Source organism: Camellia sinensis, chromosome 3 (genome assembly GCF_055761805.1).
Source record: "Camellia sinensis isolate YWXY chromosome 3, ASM5576180v1, whole genome shotgun sequence".
Classification (NCBI taxonomy): Eukaryota; Viridiplantae; Streptophyta; class Magnoliopsida; order Ericales; family Theaceae; genus Camellia; species Camellia sinensis.
Window position 1 is genome coordinate 213,693,711 of NC_138963.1, and position 24,764 is coordinate 213,718,474.

The 24,764-nt window shown below is 38.7% G+C and overlaps 2 protein-coding genes across 2 annotated transcripts; one reads left to right on the forward strand and one right to left on the reverse strand.

The window, feature by feature from the left end:
* Nucleotides 1-4,137: 4,137 nt before the first annotated feature.
* On the forward strand, nucleotides 4,138-6,696 carry LOC114313354 (uncharacterized). Its single transcript, XM_028259742.2, has one exon. It carries the CDS (start codon nucleotides 4,600-4,602, stop codon nucleotides 6,532-6,534), a length of 1,935 nt encoding a protein of 644 aa, XP_028115543.2. The 5' UTR covers nucleotides 4,138-4,599; the 3' UTR covers nucleotides 6,535-6,696.
* A 6,025-nt stretch (nucleotides 6,697-12,721) lies between these two features.
* On the reverse strand, nucleotides 12,722-14,346 carry LOC145822217 (uncharacterized). Its single transcript, XM_082918825.1, has 2 exons — nucleotides 13,978-14,346; nucleotides 12,722-12,727 (listed from the first exon to the last, which is right to left on the reverse strand). The coding sequence occupies exons 1-2, from the start codon at nucleotides 14,344-14,346 to the stop codon at nucleotides 12,722-12,724; spliced, it is 375 nt and encodes a 124-aa protein (XP_082774951.1).
* Between the last annotated feature and the right edge of the window lie 10,418 nt (nucleotides 14,347-24,764).

Genomic DNA, 24,764 nt, shown 5'->3' on the forward strand with positions numbered 1-24,764 from the left:
AATTAAATTAAATTAAATAATATTATATTATATTATATTATATTCAAAATTTGTATTAAATTAAATAATATTATATTAAATTAAATTAAATTCAATAATATTTATATTAAATTAAATTCAATAATTATATTATATTAAATTAAATAATATTATATTATATTAAATTAAATTCAATAATATTTATATTAAATTAAATTAAATAATTATATTATATTAAATTCAAAATTTTATATTAAATTATATTATATTAAATTCAATTCAATAATATTATATTAACTTAAATTAAATTCAATAATATTTATATTAAATTAAATTCAAAATTTGTATTAAATTATATTATATTAAATTAAATTAAATTAAATAATATAATATTATATTATATTAAATTCAATAATATTTATATTATATTAAATTCAATAATATTTATATTATATTAAATTCAAAAAAATATATTAAATTATATTATGTTAGATAGAAAAAAGGGTAAATTGGACTTTTTACATCATATCTCCACCAAGGGGATATGATATAATGGGGGGGTGTGGTATTGTATATCCTCCACTTTTGGAGGATATACAATCCCACCGGATATTATATCCCCTTCAAAAAAAATTGCAAACATGGGATATATGGACCCCACCGGATATAATATCCAATCCCAATCTTTATATCCCCCAATCAAACAGGGCCTTAGTGATTTGTCTTTCGCAACCCATCAGACCAAATTAAGCAAGCACTGAACAACCTTCCAAAGCGAGAAGAAGAAGTGTTTGAAAGCCGGCTATTGAACCAGTCATCATCATTTTGTGCCTTTAAGTTTCAGCAAAATAATTTAGGAAACATTAAAAAAAATTCTCGAATTTGAGCTCATAAACATTAATTTTTTGATGTATTTTCAATATAAACTATTTGTCTATTTTGGTTCGGTGAAACTGGTAAAAAAATATACTTTAGTTATTAAACTCAACGAAAATAAATATTTTAAATATTTTATGGACACTTACATTAAGTTTAATAACAAAATAATAATTTTTTCAATCGATTTGATTTAACGAAAATAAATTGATGGTTTAGATTGAAAATAAATCAAAAAATTATAATTTAAATTGATAAAATTAAAAATTCAGAATTTATTTTGTTACAAGGCTCAAATCTTAAATTTTTGTTGTAATTTTCCCAATAATTTATATTAATGGTAATAAAAAGGGAAAAATAGTGAAACATTGGATACTAGGAGATATTTAATATGTTTTTCTTTTCTTATTAGGCCTCGTTTGGGAACATGTTATTTTAATAACTTTTTGATTTTTTATAAAAAAAATATGCAGAAAAATAGAAAAAGTGATGTGACAACTTATAGTGACTTTTTGGGATTTTAACTATAATACTTAATTCCCAAATGAGGCCTTAGTTAAGGTCCCTCAATAATATTATTGGAGAAGTTTATTTATGAAAATGTTGAGAGACTCTAACTATTATGAAACTGTTGCATGTTCTTTATTTTATAATATCATAATATCATGCACCTTAAACTAAAACTCTTAATAAAAAGGGATTGGATTCTCTCCAATCTCAAATCGAACTAAAAATGCACCATCCCTGTAAAAAGTCAAGTTGATCGGATAACGGTAACCATGTGTTTGGACCAATTTTGAATAAAAAAAAGGACAGTGCAAAATTGATAAGAACACATAGTTATTGTTATCCGATTAATTTGATTTTTTGCAGGGATGATATACTTGACAAACTCTAAAATATGAATGGTTCAGATTATCTAAACAGGACTCAAAAGGATGTCCAATAAGCCAGACTGAACTGTCTAGTCTGATTTAGAACAGAAGACATCCAAGTCCTAATAAAAATCTTATAAAGTCAAAATATTTACAATTCCAATACAAATTGAATATTTCAAAATATTTTTACATATTATTAATTATTGTTTATACACATTTCAATACATAAAGGTGCACATTTTTCAATTTTTAAAACAGTCCAAATTGTTTTGAGTATTTTCCATTATTAAAATATGATGGGTATGCCATGTGAATCTTCATAGAAAGTGAAAAAAACAAAAAAACAAGGGCAAATTACAAACACTCCCCTCGAGATTTGGTAAAAATACAGATTTCTCCTGAGGTTTGAGAAATTACAAATAACCCTCTGAGGGTCAAATTTTCATAACAAATTAGAAAAAATTAGGGGGAATTTGTATGAAAATAAAAACCTCAGGGGACAATTTGTTATGAAAATATAAACCTCAGGGGGCGAGATGTAATTTCTCAAATCTCAGGAAGGAATCTGTATTTTCACCAAATCTCGAGGGGGTGTTTGTAATTTGCCCAAAAAACAAAAACAAAAACAAAAGAAAAGATAGCGTTTGATTTTGTTTTCAAATTGTGATTTGAATTAAAAAAAATTAAAATTAATAAGCAAACAAAATTTTTAAAGCTCTTTTATAAAACTTATTTAAAAAAATTCATAACCAAACAAGTTTTTAAAATTTTATTTTTTAAGAAAAAAATTTCGAAAAAATATTTTTTTATTTTGTTGTTTAAAATTATTTTTTATTTTTTATTTCTGAAATTTTTTTATTATATTTTATTTTTTAAGTATTAGTAAAATAATTTGTTATAACTTGGATATATGGTGGTCCAAAATTTTTTTAAAGTTAAAAATAAATAAATATTTAAAAATAATAAAAAATATTTATAATAAAAAAATAAATATTTAAAATATTGAAAAAAAGTTTTAAAAAAAAATTTAATTTTCTTAAATAACTTTTGTCTAAAATTTTTTAAATATTAAAAAATAAAAAAAAAATTGTTGGAAAAATAAAGTAGATAAATAATTTTTTTTACTAAAATAAATTAAATAAAAAAAATTTTCAATTTTTTTTTTCAAGATTTATAACCAAACAAGCCTCAAAACTCTTTTCAAAATTTATAATCAAACAATTTTTCTCTTGTCAAAATTCATTTTAAAAATTTATCTTTCAAACTATAACTTAAAATTCAAAACTAATTTAAAAAACAAAACCAATCAGGAAAAAAAAAATAGTAAAATCTATATGGAGATTCTACCGTCCGTCCTTCTGGCCCATTATAGTAATTTTTTGGCAAAACAGTTAGCGCCGTTTGTTTTGGGGTATGAGAGAGGGATTGAGATTAGAATAGCTGTAAATCCTATTTAATGTACTATTTGTTTACAGAGTTGAGGAAGGGACTGGTAAGTCGAAGGGCTTAGAATAGGCTTTGCAGATGGGATTCGGATGTGCCTTCAGGACCTAGTATTAGAAAAATAATCTAGCGGACTAGAAATTTTTTCTTTTTATTTATTTTTTACATGTCGGGTATTTTTTTTGAACATTAATGTTTAATTTTTTGTATTTTTTGTTAAGTAAAAATCATTATTTTATTTTTATTTGTTTTTCTGAAATTATTTTATTTTATTTTTATTTTTTTAAAATTTTTTACATTATGGGTATTTTTTTTAAAACATTAATGTTTAATGTTTTTATATTTTATTTATTTATTTTATATAAAAATAATTTAACAATCTCTACACTAACAACTATCATCAAAACAAACGCTGTTTTAATATCGGCAATCCCCTCCATTCTATCTCTGAAAACAAACGGGACCTTAGAGAATAACGGCAAGCATCCTTTGTTTTCTAATCCAGAATCATTCAACAAAATTTAATTTTTTTTTAACACAGAATCATTCAACAAATGATTACAAGAATAATTAGTGTAATAATTGGTAACATAAACATTAAAAAAAAAAAAAAAACCATTTTAGTAAAAGAATATTCCCACTTTAACAAAACTGTGAGATGTGAGCATATATGCTTGTAAAAAATGCCACCACACACAGCATTGAAAACAACGATCGAGGAATGTAAAACATCAACAATACGACGTTATTGAGTAATACTAGTCGGATATTCTCATCGAATATCTGCGTATTGACAATACGACGTTATCGAGTGAGTAATGCTAGTCGGATATTCTCATCGAATATCTGCGTGTTCGCTTCTACCTTCCATTTTTAAATTGTTCACTGAGGCCCAGTGTCGAACACCACGTATGCCCTGTCTTTTCTTCGATCTAAAATGGGTAAATTACACTCTTACTCCCCTGAGTTTGAGCGAAATCCTCAAACTTCAACTCGTGTTTCAATTTAGTTTTTCAAAAACAACATTAGTTAAAATTTGAGTGAAACTTGAAATTTGAGAGGTTAGTAGTAGTTCTTCTAGTTTCTTCTAATTTCACTTTTTTCACTTTAATTTTTCGCTTATTGTTTTCGTGTTCAAAACGATAATAACAACGGATAAAAAGACCACGGTGCAATTGGAAGTATGGGTTCACATTGATAAAACTAAAATTATAAAGATTAAACTGAAATTTCACTAAAATTATAGAGATGAATAGCCTAATTTATCTATTAAAAATTATCCATCTTGACTCTATATACAATGAGTAATGTTAAGGATCACGACACAATCTCATTCTCGGCACTATATATATAACACCCCAAACAAGGTCGCTACACTACCAATCCTACACAAACCCAACACCAACACACAACACATAATACCATGAATTACGAGAACTATGACCCTTGTTTCCCAGACCAGCCAGTGGTCGACCAATACCTCCCATTATGGGCTAACCTCCCATCCTTCCGGACCAAACCAGCCTTCATTTGGGCTGAAGAAGGCTCAACCGGTGCGACCAAGGGCTCAACCTTAACCCTCACCTATTCTCAGCTCAACAACTCAGTCCAGTCCATTTCCTCTCTGCTTCTAAACCCATTACAGAGAGGTGACACTGTTGTCATTCTCTGCTCACCGGGCCTCGAGCTCGTCGAGATCATCTTCGGGTGCCAACGGGCCGGGCTTTTATTAGTACCCATCGTCCCACCCAACCCAACTTTCTCTAACAATACCCATCACCACCTTGTTCGGGTCCTCTCCCAAACAAAGCCCAAAGCCGCCATAGCTCACTCCAATTACATCAAACATGTTCGACAATACATCTCATCATCATCTTCAAGCAATCGACAGCTCTGCGAGCTCTTAAAAAACCTTAAATGGATTGCTTCGGACGAAATCAGAGCCAAGAAAGCGAACCCAAAATCAAATTTAGTGTCGTACAATGGCTGCAAACCGAACGAGGTGTATCTAATTCAGTACACTTCGGGGGCAACTGGGATACCCAAACCAGTCCTTGTTTCAGCAGGATCAGCAGCTCACAATGTCAGAACAGCAAGGAAAGCTTATGATCTTCATCCCAATAGCATCATTGTGTCATGGTTGCCACAGTACCATGACTGTGGCCTAATGTTCTTGTTACTAACTATCGTTTCGGGCGCAACTTGCGTTCTGACATCCCCTACAGCGTTCATAAACCGCCCGAGACTATGGCTTGAGCTCATAACCGAGTACAAGGCTACTTGTACCCCGGTCCCATCATTCACATTGCCACTCGTTGTCAGGCGAGGCGCGGGGAGTCAGGGGACTCTGCCTGTAAATTTGTGGAGCATGAAGAACTTGATCATAATCAACGAGCCGATTTACAAGGCTTGTGTTGAAGAATTTGTGGAAAAATTTAGGCCTTTTGGGCTAAACCCGTCTTCGGTTTCTCCTTCTTATGGGTTAGCTGAGAACTGCACGTTTGTTTCAACAGCATGGAGGAGCCATAGCAACAATGCTAGCTTACCCAGTTACAACAAGCTCTTGCCAAGTGCAAGGCTTGGCGAAGAAGGCGAAGAAGAAGAGATTGACATTGTAGTGGTGAATGAAGAAACACTTGAAGCTGTTGAGGATGGGATTGAAGGAGAGATATGGGTTTCGTCTCCTAGCAACGCTTCTGGCTATCTGGGACACCCTTCGTTAACTCGCCAGGTGTTTGATAGGAGACTCAGAGACAAAGTGAGCCGGTGCTTCATAAGAACCGGTGACCGAGGAGTTGTCAAAGGAGAAGAGAGGTTTCTCTTTGTTACCGGTCGGTCTAATGATCAAATTGTGCTTCAAAATGGACAAGAAATACATCCTCATTATATCGAGACAGCGGCTTATAAAAGCTGTCGAGAGATTTTAAGAGGAGGTTGTCTTGCTGCATTTGAAATTTCAAAAACTCTAGCTATTGTTACTGAGTTGCAGAGAAGTGTGAGTGAGATTAGGGTTTTGAGGAGGATTTGTGAAGGAATAAGGGAAAGTGTGATGAAGGAAACGAAAGTTAGAGTTGGGTTGGTGGTTCTTGTCAAGAGTGAGAGTGTCCCGAAGACTACTTCGGGGAAGATACAGAGATGGGCAGCTAAAAATAGGCTTTCGGAGGGCAAAATGAATGTGATCATGGAAATGCAGTTTGATGATCATGATCGCGATTCGACATTAATTGGTGAATTTGAAGGAGATGGAAGAAGTGAAAAGGGAAGGAATTCAAGGAAGGTGGTAGAGGAAGAAACAGCAGGGATGTTTTTCTCAGTCTCAAAAGCTCCAAGTCGTGTTTCTCTCCTCTCTTCTCTGTAGGATTACAAAAGGCTTTTGTTTTGTTTATGGTGTTTTATTTATCTCTAGTACAACGTGTTTTGAATATTTGAATAGAAAAGTTTTTGTCTTCCATGGTTCCCCTTTAGGCTGTGTTTAGTTAAAAGTTTTGGAGAAGAATTTGAAAAAAAATAAATAGAAAAACTATATGAAATTAGATGAAATGTAATTATATTTTATTCATATTGTACTTCTCTTTTTCATTTCTCTTTCTAAATTTATTTTCAAATTCTCCAACTAAGGTTTCATTTGGGAAGTGAGTTGACTTTTTAGTTTTTTAACTATTTTAGCCTGGGGCTAAAAAGTCTTGTTTGGGAAGGACTTCTGAATTTTTTGACTTTTTTGTGCGAGAAAGAATGTAATAATCATAAGTTGGATGTAATTTTTATCTTAATGAACTAAAAAGCCTTTTTTTTTTTTGTGTGAAAATGAGAATAAGGAAGAATAGAGGCCTCGTTTGGTGAAAATCTGTTAAAACAACTTATAGATTATAGCTTAACAGATTATAAATTATGACTTTAATCAGAAGTTGCTAATCTGTTTGGTGTAACTGTTGGATTATAGATTTAAGTTGTTGAGTAGTATTTGTTAAATAAGCTGTGAAATAACTTTTTCAATTAATTTTTATTTTTTTGTTTGTCTACATTTCTCGTAAACAAAAAAAATAATAATCTATAGTCCATTTGGATCTTTTTTCTATTTTTAAAAAAATAAAAAATAAAAAAATCTAAGAGTATAACCATAAATTAGCATGTACACAGCAGAAGCTGATAATCAGAAGCAAGGGGTGAGCAGCTTCTCAGAATCAGTTTTTTGAGTTAAAATAAGTTGTTAGAATCAGAAGCTGTTTGAAATAAGTTTAACCAAACAGTCCAAAATAATTTTTTCAAAACTAAAAACCATAAGTTAATTTTGAAAAGCTGAAACAAACCCCCAGAGTAATCAACTTTAAAGAATAGAGTGACCAACTTTGTTTGCATGGAGGTAGGACTGAGCAAGGAATCCGTGAAATACGTAATCCGATCCAGTCTAGTCCAATCCGATAGGTTTGGATTGATTTTTTGAATCCGCGGTTCGGTTCCGGATTGAAGAATTAAAAATTCGTAGTCCATGGATTGGACCCCACGGTTTCGGATTGGAACCGATCCGGACCATATACAAATAGTCTATATTTTTATTATACATCCTCCCCCATAGTATCTTCTCTTATTCTATATAAAATCTAAACTCAAACCTAAAACCGTATAATATCTTCTTTTATTACTTTTGTTTATTAGTTTTTAGTTTTAATTTGTAATGGTTTAAATACTTATAGTGAAACCAGTTTTCTTATGGTTGTTTAAATTCTAGAACAGTATGTCACTATTATAGAAAAACATATTGCTATTGTGGAATTAATATAACGCTATGTTTATATTTTTATGAAATTAAAGTGTTATATATACATATATATATATATATATATATATATATTTTTGTTATTTAATTATGTGAATCCATGGTCCTAAACCAATCCAATCCGTATTTAAATGGATTGGTTCGGATTGGTTCCATGATTTAAACGGATTGAATTGGTTTCAATTTTTCAGAAACCGTAAATAATAAATTAGTCCTAATTTTACCTCAATTCAATCTAATCCGGACCATGCTCACCCCTACATAAAGGAGCACAGACCATACTTAAATAATATTATAAATAATCCGACTTTAAAAAGCTAGATATAAAAGGACATAAGTAGCACATGAAGTTATCCCCTCCAATAAAGTTAGATTGGTCTTTTCCAAAGTCGTGATGGATTGAAAAATTATTCGTTGCTCAAAAAATTTTCCATTCGAATGGCTCGAATTTTTAAAATGATATCGTTTTGAGTAATTTTTTTTCTCTTTTTTCTCTCGTTTATATCTGAAACAGAGGGAGGACGAGAGAGAGGGAAACAGATAGAGAGAGAGCTCTACCCACCTGTACGGGAAGCAAATATTCCACGGAGCCCGTACTCCTTTCGTCCAAGCTCCTTGTCTATCCAATCGACCTGAGAGCACAACGACGGTGAGCTACCCGGCGGTGTGTGGCCGGAAAACCCTTCCGACGGTCAAGTTAGCACACACACTCAGGAAGAGAGAGAGGAAGAGAGAGATATATCACAATGAGTGTTTCTCATCAAATGATGTTCCATGCCTAGCATGGGAGGCGCAGTCATGCTTATATACTTTCTACGCTCAACTCTGCACCCATTAGTCTCTCGACACGTGGAGTTGTTCTCCCATCTGTCAGCACAAATCCAGCGAACACCACCTAACCAAACCGTCAGACAACATTAGCGGGAACTCTGCAGCCCGACAACATTACCTCGGCCTTCCACGACCGTGCTGCGTAACGTGCTTGAGTGCTCCACTCGCCGAGCCCCATAACGACCGAGCTCGATAGCATTTCGGCAGAGCCGAGCTCAAGACAAGTCGGCCGGTGAATAGAAGACATTTCCCGCCGAGCTACGCGTGCGACCCATGGAACCCAGGTTGGCAGGCGGTCATCTCGGCCAAGTAAGCTCGTTCCAAACATGGGACCTGGACCTCGGGCCTGGGCCTCGACCAAACAAGATCAACTCCAGGGAAGCCCCAGTTAGCTCGGCCTAAACAGAGGGCCCGAGCCACGACCGAGGGAAACCCACTCGGAACAGGCCCAAATTAGCTCGGCCCAAACGTGCTCGGCCCTATCTAGTCCGACTTCCTCCACGGCCTAAAGCCAGATTATAAATCTCCCTCTCAATTGTCCCGTAATTCCGTTCGTACAAGCGTGACTGGGATTATCTGATCCGATCGGGGTAGATTCTTCCTTGGTTTTTAGTTCGAAAAATGTTAACAGCGCTAATCCCTAAGCTCGGTTCTTGATTTGCTCGGTTGACGTCTCAACTCGCCTTCTTGTCTCTTCAATACTGACGTCACTGTCAATGGGGACACGCGTCGATCATTTATTGGCCTTGAGTAGCTAACCTAGCCGTCTCTTCAGATTCAAATTTAGGCGGTTCTTTTCTCCTATAAACACGTCACATCCCTCTTCATTTTCTTCCTACTGTCTCTCTTTTATTCCAGACGACTTGTAGTGCCCTCCATTGCTTTTTCAAGCTCCATTCTTGTTTTCTACCGCGTTCGTGCTTGAAAACTCGACTTCTGCCCCATTCTGGTAAGTTCTTCGAACCCCTTTATTGCTTTTTCATTTGAGATTTCACATTTTTGGGCACGAAAAACCATTGGTTTTAGGATATAACCTCCCAAAACCCTCCTTTGCCCCTGCTCTCTTTATTGTTCTTCAACCTCAGTAATGAACACACGAGGATCTGGGGCGGACCGGGCTCCTGGTCTTCGTTTGATCCCAAAAAACACCAACACCGAGCAAGTTGTAGGTTTGCAAAACTCGCGTATGAACCGAGGTAACAAAGTGCTGGACCGCTCGACCGGGCTAAAATCCGGCCCGCTTGAGCGATCGAGCTTCTGGGTTTACCCTTGTGACCGAGATGGTTAGGCATTCCATCTGACCGAGCTAAAGTCAAGCTCATTTTGCGCTCCTGCGCTCCCGCTTACACTTAAACTTCCTTTTACTGCAGAGTCCAAGGGGACTACGCACCAATACTGAGGCTCTCTAAGGCCGAGCAGCCATCAACTGAGAAATTTGCCAAACCAACACAGCCGTGCTAAAACCAGCCTGCTACACATGGGGCGCTACCGCTTCCTGATTGGCATGCCGGTCGCACTAGCCGCGTTTTGGGAAGAATACGGTGTCCCCGCCGACGTACATCTAGAGCTCGGTGCCGAGGACACAACCCCTTGGGACAGACTAGACCAGTGCCCTTTTACCGTGCTTTCCATTATCGAAGGCGGCCTTTGCTTCCTGGTCAACCCTTTAATGTGCGAGTTCCTGAGGCGCACTGGGCTAGCACCAACCCAAGTTTCAACCAACACTTATAGGATAATTAACGGGATAGCCGAGCTGAACAATCGGCTAGGCCTGAGCTTAGAACTAGCCGAGATACGTCGCCAGTACACCCTAGGGCATACCAGCGATGGTCTCAACTACTATTTAAAAATCAGACCGAGCAAGGAGAAGATAGTAACCGGTACCCCAGATAAAGACATGCACGACGATGACTTTTTTTGGGTGTCTGGTAATTATAAAACAGCCGACGTGCCGGGCTGGTATATCAGCAAGAACTTCAGTTCAACATGTAAGTCGTGCTAACTGCTCTTTGCAGCCATTGAAGCTTTGCAAGCCCACTATTACAACCCTAACGAATCAGCCATCAGAACCGTGCTTCGGTACAGTAACTGGGATTGCCACGAACTTCTCAGTTACGTTTCGACCTACAGATACTCCACTCCCCGCTGAAGTAGAGTGACAGACTTCCTTCGAGCGCCGTCCCCACCTCCTGATCCAACACTACCGGACATGTCCCTTATCCGGTTGACCGAAGCAGAGGAGATGGCGAAACGAAGCCGCATCAAAAATATAATCACCGCCACATCCACCGAGCTACCAAGCATCCCCTCCCGCACAGTCGTCACCGATTAATCAAGTGGGACCGTGGTCGCGTTGGCGTCAACCGCCGCGGTGCAGACAAGCAAGGAAAGTCGTCGCGCTGGTAAAAGGCCTCGCACCGTCGATCCCTCAGTCGAGCTCGTAACGGAGCTGAACACCGAGCAACCAGCGATCACAACTGACCCAACACCTCCATGGAAGCCCCAACTGAAGCACCGGGGAAAAGAGATCCCGGCCAATGCTTCGGTCAAAGGGGACAAAGGGCACCTCCTCACCTTCGATCTAACCAAAGCCCTACTTCTGCCGAGCGATGTGACCGGCAGCGACCACGTGCCGGACAGCCGGCTCGTGAAGTCCTCGGTCAAGTCTATGACCCGGGTAAGAATTTCGCATGCTTTATTCAAAATTTTCCAAGTGTTTGCTCGGCTTCCTTTCTCTAATCAAACTCTCTTCTTGTAGGCCATCCAGAAACAACATCTGGTGATGGAGCGGATTCATAGACTCTGGCAGAAGGTGACGGACGCTGCCAGCCAAGTTGAGCACCTTCAGATCGAGCTGGGGCGGTCGAAAGCTTCTTTGGAGATTGCGAACTCAGACAACTCCAAATTGCTCGGCCAACTTAGAGCCTCCGAGCAAGAAAGAGATGCTCTCCGGGCCGAGCTGGAAGCGTTGAAACAAGCAAGGAAGGATGAGCTGGATGAGGCGAACAACGAAGGTTTCAAGGAGGCCGAGGAAAACTACACCAAGCAAGTTCATGCCAACCAGGACATTTTCTTCAAGGCCGGCTGGAAGGCTGCTTACGAACAGTTCGGCCAAGGATTTGGAACCGACGTGTTTGCCTCTCCCCCAGCTGCCTTCCTGTCGACGTACATGGTGCCATACGCCAACGATGTCTTCAGCGCATTGTAGGCTGAGGCCGAGGAAGAAGGCACGGAGGAAGCTGAGAAAAATGCCGAGAGAGATAACCGCCCAAAACAGGCCGGCCAAGTTGAGATCGGCGTCCAAGAAACCACAACCACGGTCGACCTAGAGGCAACTGCAACTGGGGATGACTTCGCTGACCTATCTCCCTTAGTTTAGTTTTCTTTTTCTTTTTTGTTTTTAAGAACGTAACCGAGCTGCCAGTCCCACCGTATGTAATTCTGTTTCACATCAATGAAAAGTTCTGATTTTGTTAACTGTTGTACTGTATGTTGCACTGTGTTTCATCATCTCGGCAAAAACCTTTAGGTAAACTATCTCGGTTGAAACCATAGTTGAGTAAACCATCAACTCATTTAACCGAAGTAAAATATCTCGGTTAAAATCACAGTTGAGTAAACCATCAACTCATTTAATCGGAGTAAAACATCTCGGTTGAAATCACAGAGTTGAACAAATCATCAACTCATTTAACCGGAGTAAAACATCTCGGTTGAAATCACAAAGTTGAGCAAATCATCAACTCATTTAACCGGAGTAAAACATCTCGATTGAAATCACAGAGTTGAGCAAATCATCAACTCATTTAACCGGAGTAAAACATCTCAGTTGGGATCTCAAAGTTGAGTAAATCATCAACACGTTCAACCGGAATAAAACATTTCGGTTAACACCTCAAAGTAAGCATTGAAAACAACAGAATGCTTCAGCGAAGATAAGTCACTTCTATAATATTGACAAAAAGAGTATTACATTCAGAAGTGTAAGGCAAATAAGTCCTTCCTCAAAAGAATCACATAAAAACTATGAAAACTAAAAATAGTATAGTTTGAGGTTAGCCGCGTACCATGGCCGGGGTTTGCCCTTTCTTTCCAAATCGTCCAAGTGGTTTGCCCCCTTGCCCGCCAGACCGGTTATCTTGTAAGGCCCTTCCCAATTTGCCCCTAGCTTGCCTTCGCTCGGCACCAGTGTGTTGTCCATAACCTTCCTTAGAACTCAGTTGCCCACTTTGAACGGTCTGGGGTGCACGGTTTTGTTGTATTTCTTGGACAATTCTTGTTGGTATGCGGCCACGTGAATCAAAGCTTTTTCTCGGCGCTCTTCAGCTAGGTCCAATTCCAGGGGGACTGCTTCAGAATTCAACTCGGGCTCAAAATTTTCATTGCGGATGGTGGGCATACCGATTTCCAATGGGATAACCGCCTCCATGCCGTATGCCAGGGCAAAAGTAGTTTCCCCGGTAGATCACCTCGGGGTCGTTCGATATGCCCAAAGGACACTTGGGAGTTCCTCGACCCATTTTCCTTTGGCTTTCTTAAGTCTTTTCTTCAACCCATCAAGAATGGTCTTGTTTGATACTTCGGCTTGGCCGTTAGGCTGCAGGTAAGCCAAGGTGGAGTTGTAGAATTCAATTTTTAATTCCTCACAAAATCCTCTGAATAAGTGCCCATCAAATTGGGTGCCATTATCAGAAATCAGAATCTTGGGACGCCAAACCGCGTTACCACATTCTGCCAGACAAACCGTTTGACGTCTTTCACCTTGATAGTTGCTAAGGGCTCAGCTTCAACCCATTTGGTGAAGTAGTCTATAGCCGCGATGAAGAACTTTCGGTTGCCTGGTGCCGTTGGGAGTGGTCCCACTATGTCCAGCCCCCACATCACAAAAGGCCAAGGGCTTGTGAGGGGAAGAAGTTCTCTGGCCGGCTGGTGAATTTGGTAGGCGAACTTCTGGCGCTTCTTACATTTGCGAACATATTTCTAAGCGTCCGCTTGCATGCACGGCCACCAATATCCTTGCAAGATAGCACGGTAGACCAAAGATCTTCCCCCGATGTGACTGCCGCATATGCCTTCATGAATCTCGTACAGGAAAGCTTCTACGCTGTTTGGGTGTACACACTTGAGGTAAGGACCGGTGAAAGACTTCTTGTATAAAGCGCCAGATGGAGAGAGCCAAAACTGTTTTGACTTTACCCAGACTTTATGCGCTTCCTTTTTATCGGCCGGAAGGGTCCGCTCTTTTAGGAAGAGGATAATAGGGTCCATCCAAAAAGGGCCAAGCTCGGTGCAGAGTACTTCTGTCTGCTCGGGTTCCTCAATACTAGGCCTTGGAAGAAACTCAATCAGAAGAGGACTGAGAGATGTTCTGTCGACCATGGAAGCCAGTCTGGCTAACTCATCCGCACGGCCGTTTTCTTCCCGTCTAATTTGTTGGACCCTTATCGCTTGGAATCGCTTGATGTGGTCTCTTACCAGAGCTTGGTACTTTTCCATTCTGTCATCTTTAGCTTCATAGACCCTAGACACTTGGTTGACAACAAGTTGGGAATCGCTGTAAACCATCAGCTCGGATGCGCATAACTGGAGCGCGCTCTTAAGTCCGGCCAGCAGCGCCTCGTACTCAGCCTCATTGTTTGACGCAGGGAATCCGAGTATGATAGAGTGTTCGATGGTCAGACCATCTGGGGAGATCAAAACTATGCCCACCTCGGCGTCGTGACGATTTGAGGCTCCATCTACAAAAAGTTTCCACATTTCACCGACAAAGAGCTTCCAATACTCTGAGGGGTCCTGGGAGGTTTGAAGGTCGATGGGATCACGGTCGCTTGGCTGTTCTTCATCTCCCCTCGACGTACAGCACCGAACCCAACAGGTTGAACTGCTATGCCCAAGTCCGACGTCGCATTGCCAGGCTGCAGTACTATGCCGACTGGAGGTTTTATGATGGGGCGCGCAAGTTCTGCGTCGCCAACATCGCCCTGCTGTGCAATTTCTGGCGAGCCTGCATTCACCTCCTCGGCTGTCGTGGCAAGATCCACCAGGCATACTGGATGAATTCCAGGTGAGAATTCAACAACGAAATCGGCCAATGTCTGTGCTTTTATGGCAGTTCGGGATTGGAACTTGACGTCGAATTGTCCCAATTCGACCGCCCACTTGAGGATTCGATTAGAGAAATTTTCCCGCTCAAACAAAGATTTGAGTGGGAACTCAGTCAAAACGATGATTGTGTGAGCATGAAAATAGTGCGCCAATTTCCTGGAGGCCATCATCAACGCCAAGGAAAGTTTTTCTAGCGGCAAGTATCTCGACTCTGCCGGTAGCAAGGTTTTGCTTTCGTAGAAGATGGGGAAATGCTGGATTCCTTCTGACCGGACAAACACTACGCTAACTGCATGCTGAGAAACGACAAGATAAAGGTAGAGTTCTTCGCCGGGCTTTGGTGTCACCAATAATGGAGCAGAAGACAGATATGCCTTTAGCTCGGCCCACGAAACTTGGATTTCAGGGCTTGAAAGAAAGGACGGCAGTGATCTGATGACCGGTTTATGAATTGATTAAGTACGGCGGCCATTCCGGCCAGATGCTGCACGTCCTTCGCCGAGTTGGGCTGCTTTAATTCTTGTATGGCTTTGATTTGTGTGGGGTCTGCCTCGATGCCTCGGTTTGTGACTAGGAAACCTAGGAATTTCTCGGATCCCACGCCGAAGGCACACTTGGACGCATTTAGGCGTAGCTTGTGCTGTTTGAGAATGGCGAACATCTCGGTTATGTCGGACAAGTGGTCTGCCTGATGCCTGCTTTTGACCACCATGTCATCGATGTAAGCTTCCATCGTCCGGCCTAGCAGAGGGGCGAACATTCTGGTCACCATCCTTTGGAAAGTTGCCCCGGTGTTCTTAAATCAAAATGCATGACTCGATAGCAGAAGAGTCCCCTTGGAGTGGTGAAAGAGGTTATCTCACAGTCGGGGCCATGCATGGCAATCTGATGATAACCGCGGTAGGCATCCAAGAAACTGAGTCTTTTATGTCCGGCCGTTAAATCCACCAGCTGGTCTATTCTGGGCAGAGAAAAGCTGTCTTTAGGGCAAGCTCGATTGACGGTCTTGTAGTCGACGCAAACTCGCCACTTTCCATTCTTCTTGGGTACTACGACCGTGTTTGAAATCCACCAAGGGTAGTACACTTCCTGAATAGCCCGTGCTTCAAGCAAGTTTCTTACCTCCTCCGCGACTACCTTGGCATGATGAAGAGCCGATCTCCTTGTTCTCTGAATGACTGGCCGTGCATCAGGGAAAACATTGCGTTGGTGGCAAATAAAACTTGGATCAATGCCAGGCATGTCGTAGAGCGACCATGCGAAGACTTCAATATTTGCCATCAAGAACTCTACCATCTCGGTCATTTCTTAAGCGGTCAGGCTTGATTCGAGCAAAAAGAACTTGTTTGGACTTTTTGTGTCGATCCGTACTTTTACCAATTCTTCAACAACTTTGTCTTCGGCCCTGGTGCCCACGTCATCAAGGACACTCTGGTCTTCTGGGCCTTCAATCATTTGCACGAAGCCTTTGGCAGCTCAGCTCCTGTTCACTGCTACGAAGCATTGTTTCGACATGACTTGATCGCCCCAAATTTCCTCAATTTCCCCCATAGCCGAGGGGAATCTCATAACCTGGTGGTAGGTCGACGTTACTGCCTGCATAGCGTGAAGCCAGCCCCTACCGCGGATCAGATTCTATGTAGACTGCACCTGCAATACCCAGAACTCCACCTGCTTGACCACGGATCCGGCTTTGACCAGTAAAATTATTTTTCCCAAAGGCCACTCCGGTTGCGAGTTGAAACCTACCAGTGGCAAAGTTACCGGAGCCAAGTCTGTATCTCGGAGTTTGAGTTGTTTGAACGCGTCGTAGTACATAATTTCAACGGAGCTTCCCTGGTCAATCAAGATGCGCTTGACATCAAACTCTTTGACGCGAAGGGTGACCACTAGGGCATCGTTGTGTGGGGTTTGAATGCGATCTAGGTTTCTTGTGGAGAAACTAATCACGTCTTTTTCCTCGGTCTTCCCCCTTTTGATCGCGGGCTGGATTGACAAAACGTCCCTCTTGTGTTCTGCCTTTTTTATCATACCTCGGAGGTCGCATACACGTGCCGGCTCCACTATGCCGTGGATCACATTAACCACTCCTTGAGGGGGGCCTCCAAGTCATCTGGTCCGTGCGGATTAGCCGGGGCGGGATGTGCGGCCTTAACACCCCCATAAATGTAAAGATCTAAGTGTCCGGCTGCGACTAACTCTTCCAAGTGTTGCTTCAGAGGCAAACAGTCCTTTGTCTGGTGTCCTCGCTCCCGGTGATATGTGCAGCGGTACCGCGGATTAAAGCCCTTTTGCGCGTCGCCTAACTTAGCAGGAAACTTGACGTATTCCTCGTCACGGATTTCACTAAGTATGCGATAGATTGGAATCTTAAAGACCGTGGTGATGCCCGTCCGAGCTTTCAACCTTCTATTAGAATCAGCTACGTCATCGCGGGGGTATTCAGCCCGGTCATTCCGACGACCCCTTCCCCGGTTTCGATGGTTTGACCCACGGTCAAATTCCTCGACGCGATCATTTGGACAGTTAGTCTCCTGTCCGACCGCCTGTACCTTGCCAGCCGACCTCTTGTCTGTTACCATCGGAGTTGTCTTCGCGGCGGACGCCGCCGCATTATCCTCTACTCGGATGTGCTCATTGATGCATTGTATTAGTTGGCCCATGGATGTCGGTTGGTTTATGGTAAGCGAGTTCCGCAGCCTATGTCCGACCGGGAGACCACGCTTGTATTGGGTGATTGCCAAGTTGATCGGGCAATCTAAAATCTCATTGAAGGTTTCCCAGTATTTGGAGTTTTTTGCCTTGAGTGTGTTGCTCGACTCAATTTTGACACTGAGAAGCTGGTCCACTTCCTTTGGCGTTTTAGTGTTGGTCTTGAAATGAGTCACAAAGGTTTCTGCCAACTGTTGCCACCTTTCGATGCTTCCCTCCGGCAGCCTCTCAAACCATTTCAAGCCCAGCTCGCCCAAACTCGACGGGAAGATAAGGCACATAAGAGCGTCATTGCGCCTATGTCCGGCCATGACCTGCCGGAAGTGGCTTACATGCATGTATGGATCGGTCTTTCCGTCGTAAAGCGCAAACTTGGGCTAGGGAAAGCCCGCGGGGAGCAGTGTGGTTTCTATCTCAAGGGAGAAGGGGGTGGCGTTCAGCCTCGTCAAATTTGTGTCTAGAAAGAAAGGCATGGCTGGGCGGAGTGGGGGCATTATGACCTCTTCACTGGCGTGACCCCGGTAAGATAGCCGTTGGAGTGCCAGCACCCTTTGAGTCTCTCGCCGGCGAGCCCGCTCCTTCAAGACTACCCGCAAGTCCTCTGAGTGAGCGGAGTAGGAATATCTTGGCGTCGTTGCCGGACGTGAGGGTTGATAGGTACTATCTTGCGCGCTAGACTTCTCTACAGGCGCGTTGGAATCTCCAACCCTATAACTTCTGGTGATAGAAAGGGAGGGAGTGTGCCGCTGGCTCTGACTGCTTGAACGGCGTGGTTGGGTGCGCTCACTGTGGTCTCCCACTCCAGCAACACCCTTCCCTTTGACATGCCATTTGAGAGCTTCCATCTCCGCCGCCATTCTCCGGATGACGGCATCTTGGTCCCTTAACTTGTGCTCCAGACGTCTAGCGTGCGATTCTCTTCGCCGCCGGTGTCCGTCTAGGCTCTGCGAGTGACCAAAACTTCTAGTGCCCTTATCACGCACATCTCTTGAATGCCCACCTGGGGAAGTCTCCAGGTCCGCCATGTTTGGAACGGCGGGGAGTCCGTCTCTCCGTCTGGCTGACTCTGGTGTAACACTGTTGATGGCGGACAATAGTATTTCGTCGTTGTTCGCCATGGAAGGCGCTCAGATGAGCTTGGAAGACAGGGTTTTGTCTATCAAGCTTCCCACAGACGCCACCAATTGTACGGGGAGCAAATATTCCGCGGAGTCTGTACTCCTTTCGTCCAAGCTCCTTGTCTATCCGATCGACCTGCGAGCACAACAGCGGTGAGCTACCTGGCGGTGTGTGGCCGAAAAACCCCTCCGACGGTCAAGTTAGCACACACACTCAGGGAGAGAGAGAGGAAGAGAGAGATATATCACAATGAGTGTTTCTCACCAAATGATGTTCCATGCCTAGCATGGGGGGCGCAGTCATGCTTATATACTTTCTGCTCTCAACTCTGCACCCATTAGTCTCTCGACACGTGGAGTTGCTCTCCCATCTGTCAGCACAAATCCAGCGAACACCACTTAACCAAACCATCAGACAACATTAGCAGGAACTCGGTAGCCCAGCGGCATTACCTCTGCCTTCCACGACCGTGCTGCATAACGTGCCTGAGTGCTCCACTCGCCGAGCCCCATAACGGCCGAGCTTGGTAGCATTCCGGCAGAGCCGAGCTCAAGACAGGTCGGCCGGTGAACAGAAGACATTTCTCGCCAAGCTACGCGTGCGACCCATGGAACCCGAGTTGGCAGGCGGTCATCTCGGCCAAGTAAGCTCGGTCTAAACATGGAACCTAGACCTCGGGCCTGAGCCTCAACCGAGCAAGATCAACTCCAGGGAAGCCCCAGTTAGCTCGGCCGAAACAGGGGGCCTGAGCCACTACCGAGTGAAACCCACTCGGAATAGGCCCAAATTAGCTCGGCCCAAACGTGCTCGGCCTTATCCAGTCCGACTTCCTCCATGGCTCAAAACCAGATTATAAATCTCCCTCTCAATTGCCCATTAATTCCGTCCACACAAGCGTGACTAGGATTACCACGGCCCACTGTCATGTTTTCGTTTATTTATTCTTACTTTTTTTTTAAAAAAAAGAAGATTTTCTCAGTTTAGATTTTAAATTGGAAGGTGTTGTTTAGGTCTGTAAGGCTCACCACGAGTCCCGTTTTAATGATTTGAAATGTTTATTTTGTTGGATACCTTATGTATTTCATTTATAAAAAATTAAGTTGATCCGATAATTATAACTTGTTCAATTTTTTACTAAAAAAATAGATAACAATTATATTTTTAAAAATAAATAATACATTTTTAAGTAACAAACACAATAAATTGAATAAGTTACAGTTATCGGATCGACCTAATTTTTTGTCTGGATGAAATAAACGAAGTACTCGAAAAAATGAACGATTCGGATCATCGAAACGGGGCTTGTGGTGGGCCTCATGGACCCAAACAACACCCTCCAATCTAAAATATAAATTCACTTTAGACTTAATGATGTTTAAACAAGTTAATTGGTTGATGATTACAGTATAAATGAAAGAGGGAGCTGATTTAAATATTTTAATAGAATGTCATATTATTTAGTCTAGAAAGGGTATCTAATTTTTAAGTATGAATAACAATAAAGAATTATAAAAAAAAAATGAGGAAATATCATTTTACCCTTCAAATTATTATCCATTTTTTAATTTGGCACCCAGATTTCGTATTATTTTAATTTACCCCTAAACTTTTTAAAATTTGATCAATTTATCCTGCCAGCTATTTTCGTCTACAATCAAACGATGCTGATGTGACTTCAAATTTCATTTGGAAGTTCATTTTACCCCCTTAAATTATACCTTAAAAATCAATTAGCCCTCAAAATATAAAAAATAATAAATATTTAATTAATAATTTTTTATCTCAGAAATCAAAAAAAAAATTAAATTTTAAATAAAAAATTTGAATATTAGTGCTATTGAGTATTCTTTAGACAGTAACTAAATTTTTAATTTTTTTTACCTACTCAATTTCAAAATTACTATTAGTCGATTAATTCTATTGAAATTAATTTGGGAAATAAATTAGTTATAATTGCGTGTGCACACACATAGAGTAGCTAAGAAATTTTTGGCTCAACTAGTTTTTTCAGGATCGACTCAAAATAATTTAAAACCTATCAAGCATAAGTACGAGTACGAATATTGATACTGGCACGTAAGGGTGTTCAAAAAAAAAAAAAAATTAGAACCAGTAAATCGATCCAATCCGATCGAAATCGCCAGTTTGGCTTAGTTTTTTTAGTTACGGTTTTGATTGTGGTTCTGAAAATGGTGAAACCATTCAAACCAGTCCATAACATATTTGTTTATTATTTTTTGTATTTTTATATAAACACATTAAAATATAAAATGTTTCTTATACGGCTTGAACTCTAACCAACATTGTAAAATTGACAAACTTTAACCAATTTAACGAAACTAATTATTATTAATTCGTTTACTAACTTAAACAAATACATATCATATTTATTGTTATATAAAATTCTTAAAATCGTAAATCAAATGGGCATTTATTCATAAATTCCTCTACACCTACTTATGTTCCACTAAATCTAAATTATTTTTTTATATTTCAATAAATCTTTTAGGTGACATAGTTATCAAAATATTTCTAAAAATATTAACATTTTCGTGATGTGAACATTCACACTGTAAAATATGAACTTTCATATCACTGAATTATTAAGCACTCAAAAAATATTTATAAAGGTAAAATTATTCATAAAATATCTAAAATATGAGAATTATAATTCAGTGGATCAAATGTCTAAATAACAGAATTTATTGAAATACAAGAATATGTTATGTACTAATTGGAATATAGGTATTTAAAAGAGGATTTTCTAATAAATTTTTCAATATTGAGATAAAAAAAATTATTTATTAAATATTTAAATTTAATATTTTTTTATATTTGGGGACTAATTGATTTTTAAAGTATAGTTTGATGGTAAAATAAAATTCTAAAAGAAGTTTAGTGTCACATTAACAAGTTTCATTTGATTATAAACAAAAATATACGGTGGGGGTAAATTGATCAGTTTAAAAAAGTTTAGGGGTTAGATTAAAATAATGTGAAATTTAGATAGCAAATTAAAAAACATGCAATAATTTAGAAGATAAAATAATATTTTTTTATACAAAAATAAAAAATTTCATTACCTTTAAGTCCTAATGGGAGTTAAGATTTTATTTGGTTTGATTTGATTTGATTTGATTATTTTAGTTAAAAAAAATTATTAAAATAATATATTTTCAAACTAACCCTTAGTCCCTTCTCAACTTATTTGGTGGCAGTGAGCATGGTTGGATATGATTTGTGAAAGCGTCCAGTTAGTCTTATGTTGAGGTCAAGATTAGGCTTTTTTAGTCTGATTTATGGGTTTATTTTTTGAACTCGTTTTGATAATTCGAATCGTATAATATGTAAAATTCGTTGAGTATTATATCCATATAAGAAATTACTTTGATCAGATATTGATAGCTATTTGATCATATCAAAAGTCTGTCAACTGTTTTTTGTTTCACCGTTCATTTTGTTTAATACAAATCTAATCCGATCAAATAGTTATCGATATCCGATCAACGTGATTTTTTAAAGGAATATAATAATTGACGAGTTCTACACATTAACGATTCGAATTATCAAAATAAGACTCACAAATGAACCCATTAACTGGACTAAATAGGTCCAATCTTAATCTCAACATGACCTCTGTTGGATCCTTTGTGAAAATAAGGAGATTTTATATTGAGCATGAAAAAATAAAAAAAAAGCTGAATAATATCAAATCAGACCGTACCCATCCAAACGCTTCCTTGATTTTTTTGTTTTGTTTTATTTTGTTTTGTTTGGTTTGGTTTTTATTTTTATTTTATATTTTTGGTACAAGCTCTCCTTGAAATTTTGCTGGTTGTACATACACCTTTCCACGTGGCTTGTCGTTTCTGTCGTCCTGATGTTCTTATTTTCAAAAACCAATGAGCATTGGATATTTTATTTTGTTTAATCATGCGTATAAATTACTTGTAAAAAGTTAAATTAATTTAATGATATAACCTTTGTTTAAGTTGTGGTTTACTAGTTTTTTTAATTTTTTAATTTTTTTAATTTTTTAATTTAGGGTTAAAGATCTCATTTAGAATGAATTTTTTTGTTTTTTAAAGTTTTATGAGAGAGAAAAGAAATAATTACAATTTAGATGTGACATTTTGTCTTATTAACGTTTTAGTTTTGTTAGGCTTCGTTTGGGAAGTGGGTTGATTTTTTGACTTTTTTAGCCTGGGTTAAAAAGCTTGGTTTGGGAAGGACTTTTTAGCTTTTTTGACTTTTTTTGTGAGAAAATAGTGTAATGATTATGGATTGGATGTGATATTTTGTTTGTTGTGGCTAAAATAGCCTATTTTGTCTTTTGTAGCTAAAATAGTCAAAAAAACCCATAAACCAACTTGCCAAATGGAGGCTTAGTAAAAATTCGATTTAGGCCCAATCGACAATGATTGATCGAGAAGCTTAAAAGAATTTTAATAAACACAAAAAGATCAGATTTTGTGGTTGAGTTCTATACCTTAAACAAATTAAGGACTTCCCTAGAGGTAATTAAGTAAAGAAGAAATTGAACAAATTAGAATATATATTAATTCGAATAAATTGGCACTTGTCAATGGTTACAAAAACCTAAACAAAAACAAAAAATTGAATAAATACAACAATCGATAGAAATAAGAGAAACGGGGGTAGAAAAGTTACTTGTTTAATCTACACCAAAAATGGCTAGTTTAGAACTACTTCTAAATGACTTTGCACGAGTGTGCTTAATGGTTAATTATTCATTTTTCTTTGTATCTCTTTTGGCCTATTTATAGGTTTGGCCACATGAGAGAAAGAAATAACCTAAGTTCACGATTTCCTCAACAAGTTCATAATTTTCTCAATATTATTCATATCCCATGTTTGATAGGAACCATTTTGCAGATTTGGTATTTAATTTGATATTGGTTCCTTGATCTCAGCATCTAACTTTCAAATTATTGCAATTGCTAACTTTTTGACCCTTCATTTAACATGTCATCATGTCACGTTCTAAACACATCTGTTATGCCACGTTAGCATGTCTGTCTACAGAAATAATAATACTAAAAATAAATGCAACTAAGGTTATTCTTTGAAAATAGTTTATGATTTTTATTGACAGACCATAATCGAACTTGGCCATAATTAATAGGTTACAATCGATAAAAAAATAAAATGTGGTGCAAACAAACCTATTTTGTCTTTTTGTGGCTACAATAGTCCCAAAACCACATGCCAAATATAGCCATATATTCATATTTTATCAGATTTAGCTAATATTTGGCATCACTTATAAAAGTATATATTTTTTTTAGCACATCATTTCTCTATTTTTTTTTTTATATATCTTTTCATAAAAAGTTAAAAAATATATATATTTAGATTATCTCAAACATCCTCTTATTTGGAAAAAAATAAATAATTTATTTTAAAATTGTGTTTATGATCTATTTTTTGCACATAAATGTCATCCACACATGACAATTATGTTTATCGATTAATTTAATTTTTTTTCCATAAATAATGTATACATTAACAAAAAAGAAAAGAAAAAACTAGAAAACTAACAATCAATAAACTCAAATTTAAAGAACAAATAAATAACTATTACATACAATTCCCATAATAAGAAAAACACCATAAGCATCAAACTCTTGTTCATAAGAGTCAAACTTACAATCTTATAATATAGATAGGTATTATAGGGTAATTATTCAGTAATTTCGGCGTATAGACACTTGATACTTTATAGTGAAAAATCTAGAAATCCCTCTAAATATTGATTTATGATTATGTATCAATTTTAACGAGTAAATAGCAATCTCAATCAAACAATCAAAGACAAATCAACACAACAATTTAACGTGAAAAAACCACAATTGGAGTGCCTCTAATTGTGATAAAAAAATCACGGGCAAAAGTCACAAAACAATCCACTAAGAAGACATAAAGGGAATCACACAAGTGTACTCTCAATTACCTAGCGAATCGACACCGAATCGAACCGACCCCTTTGTGCTTCTTCCAACCCCGTTTTCACATCGGAATTATCT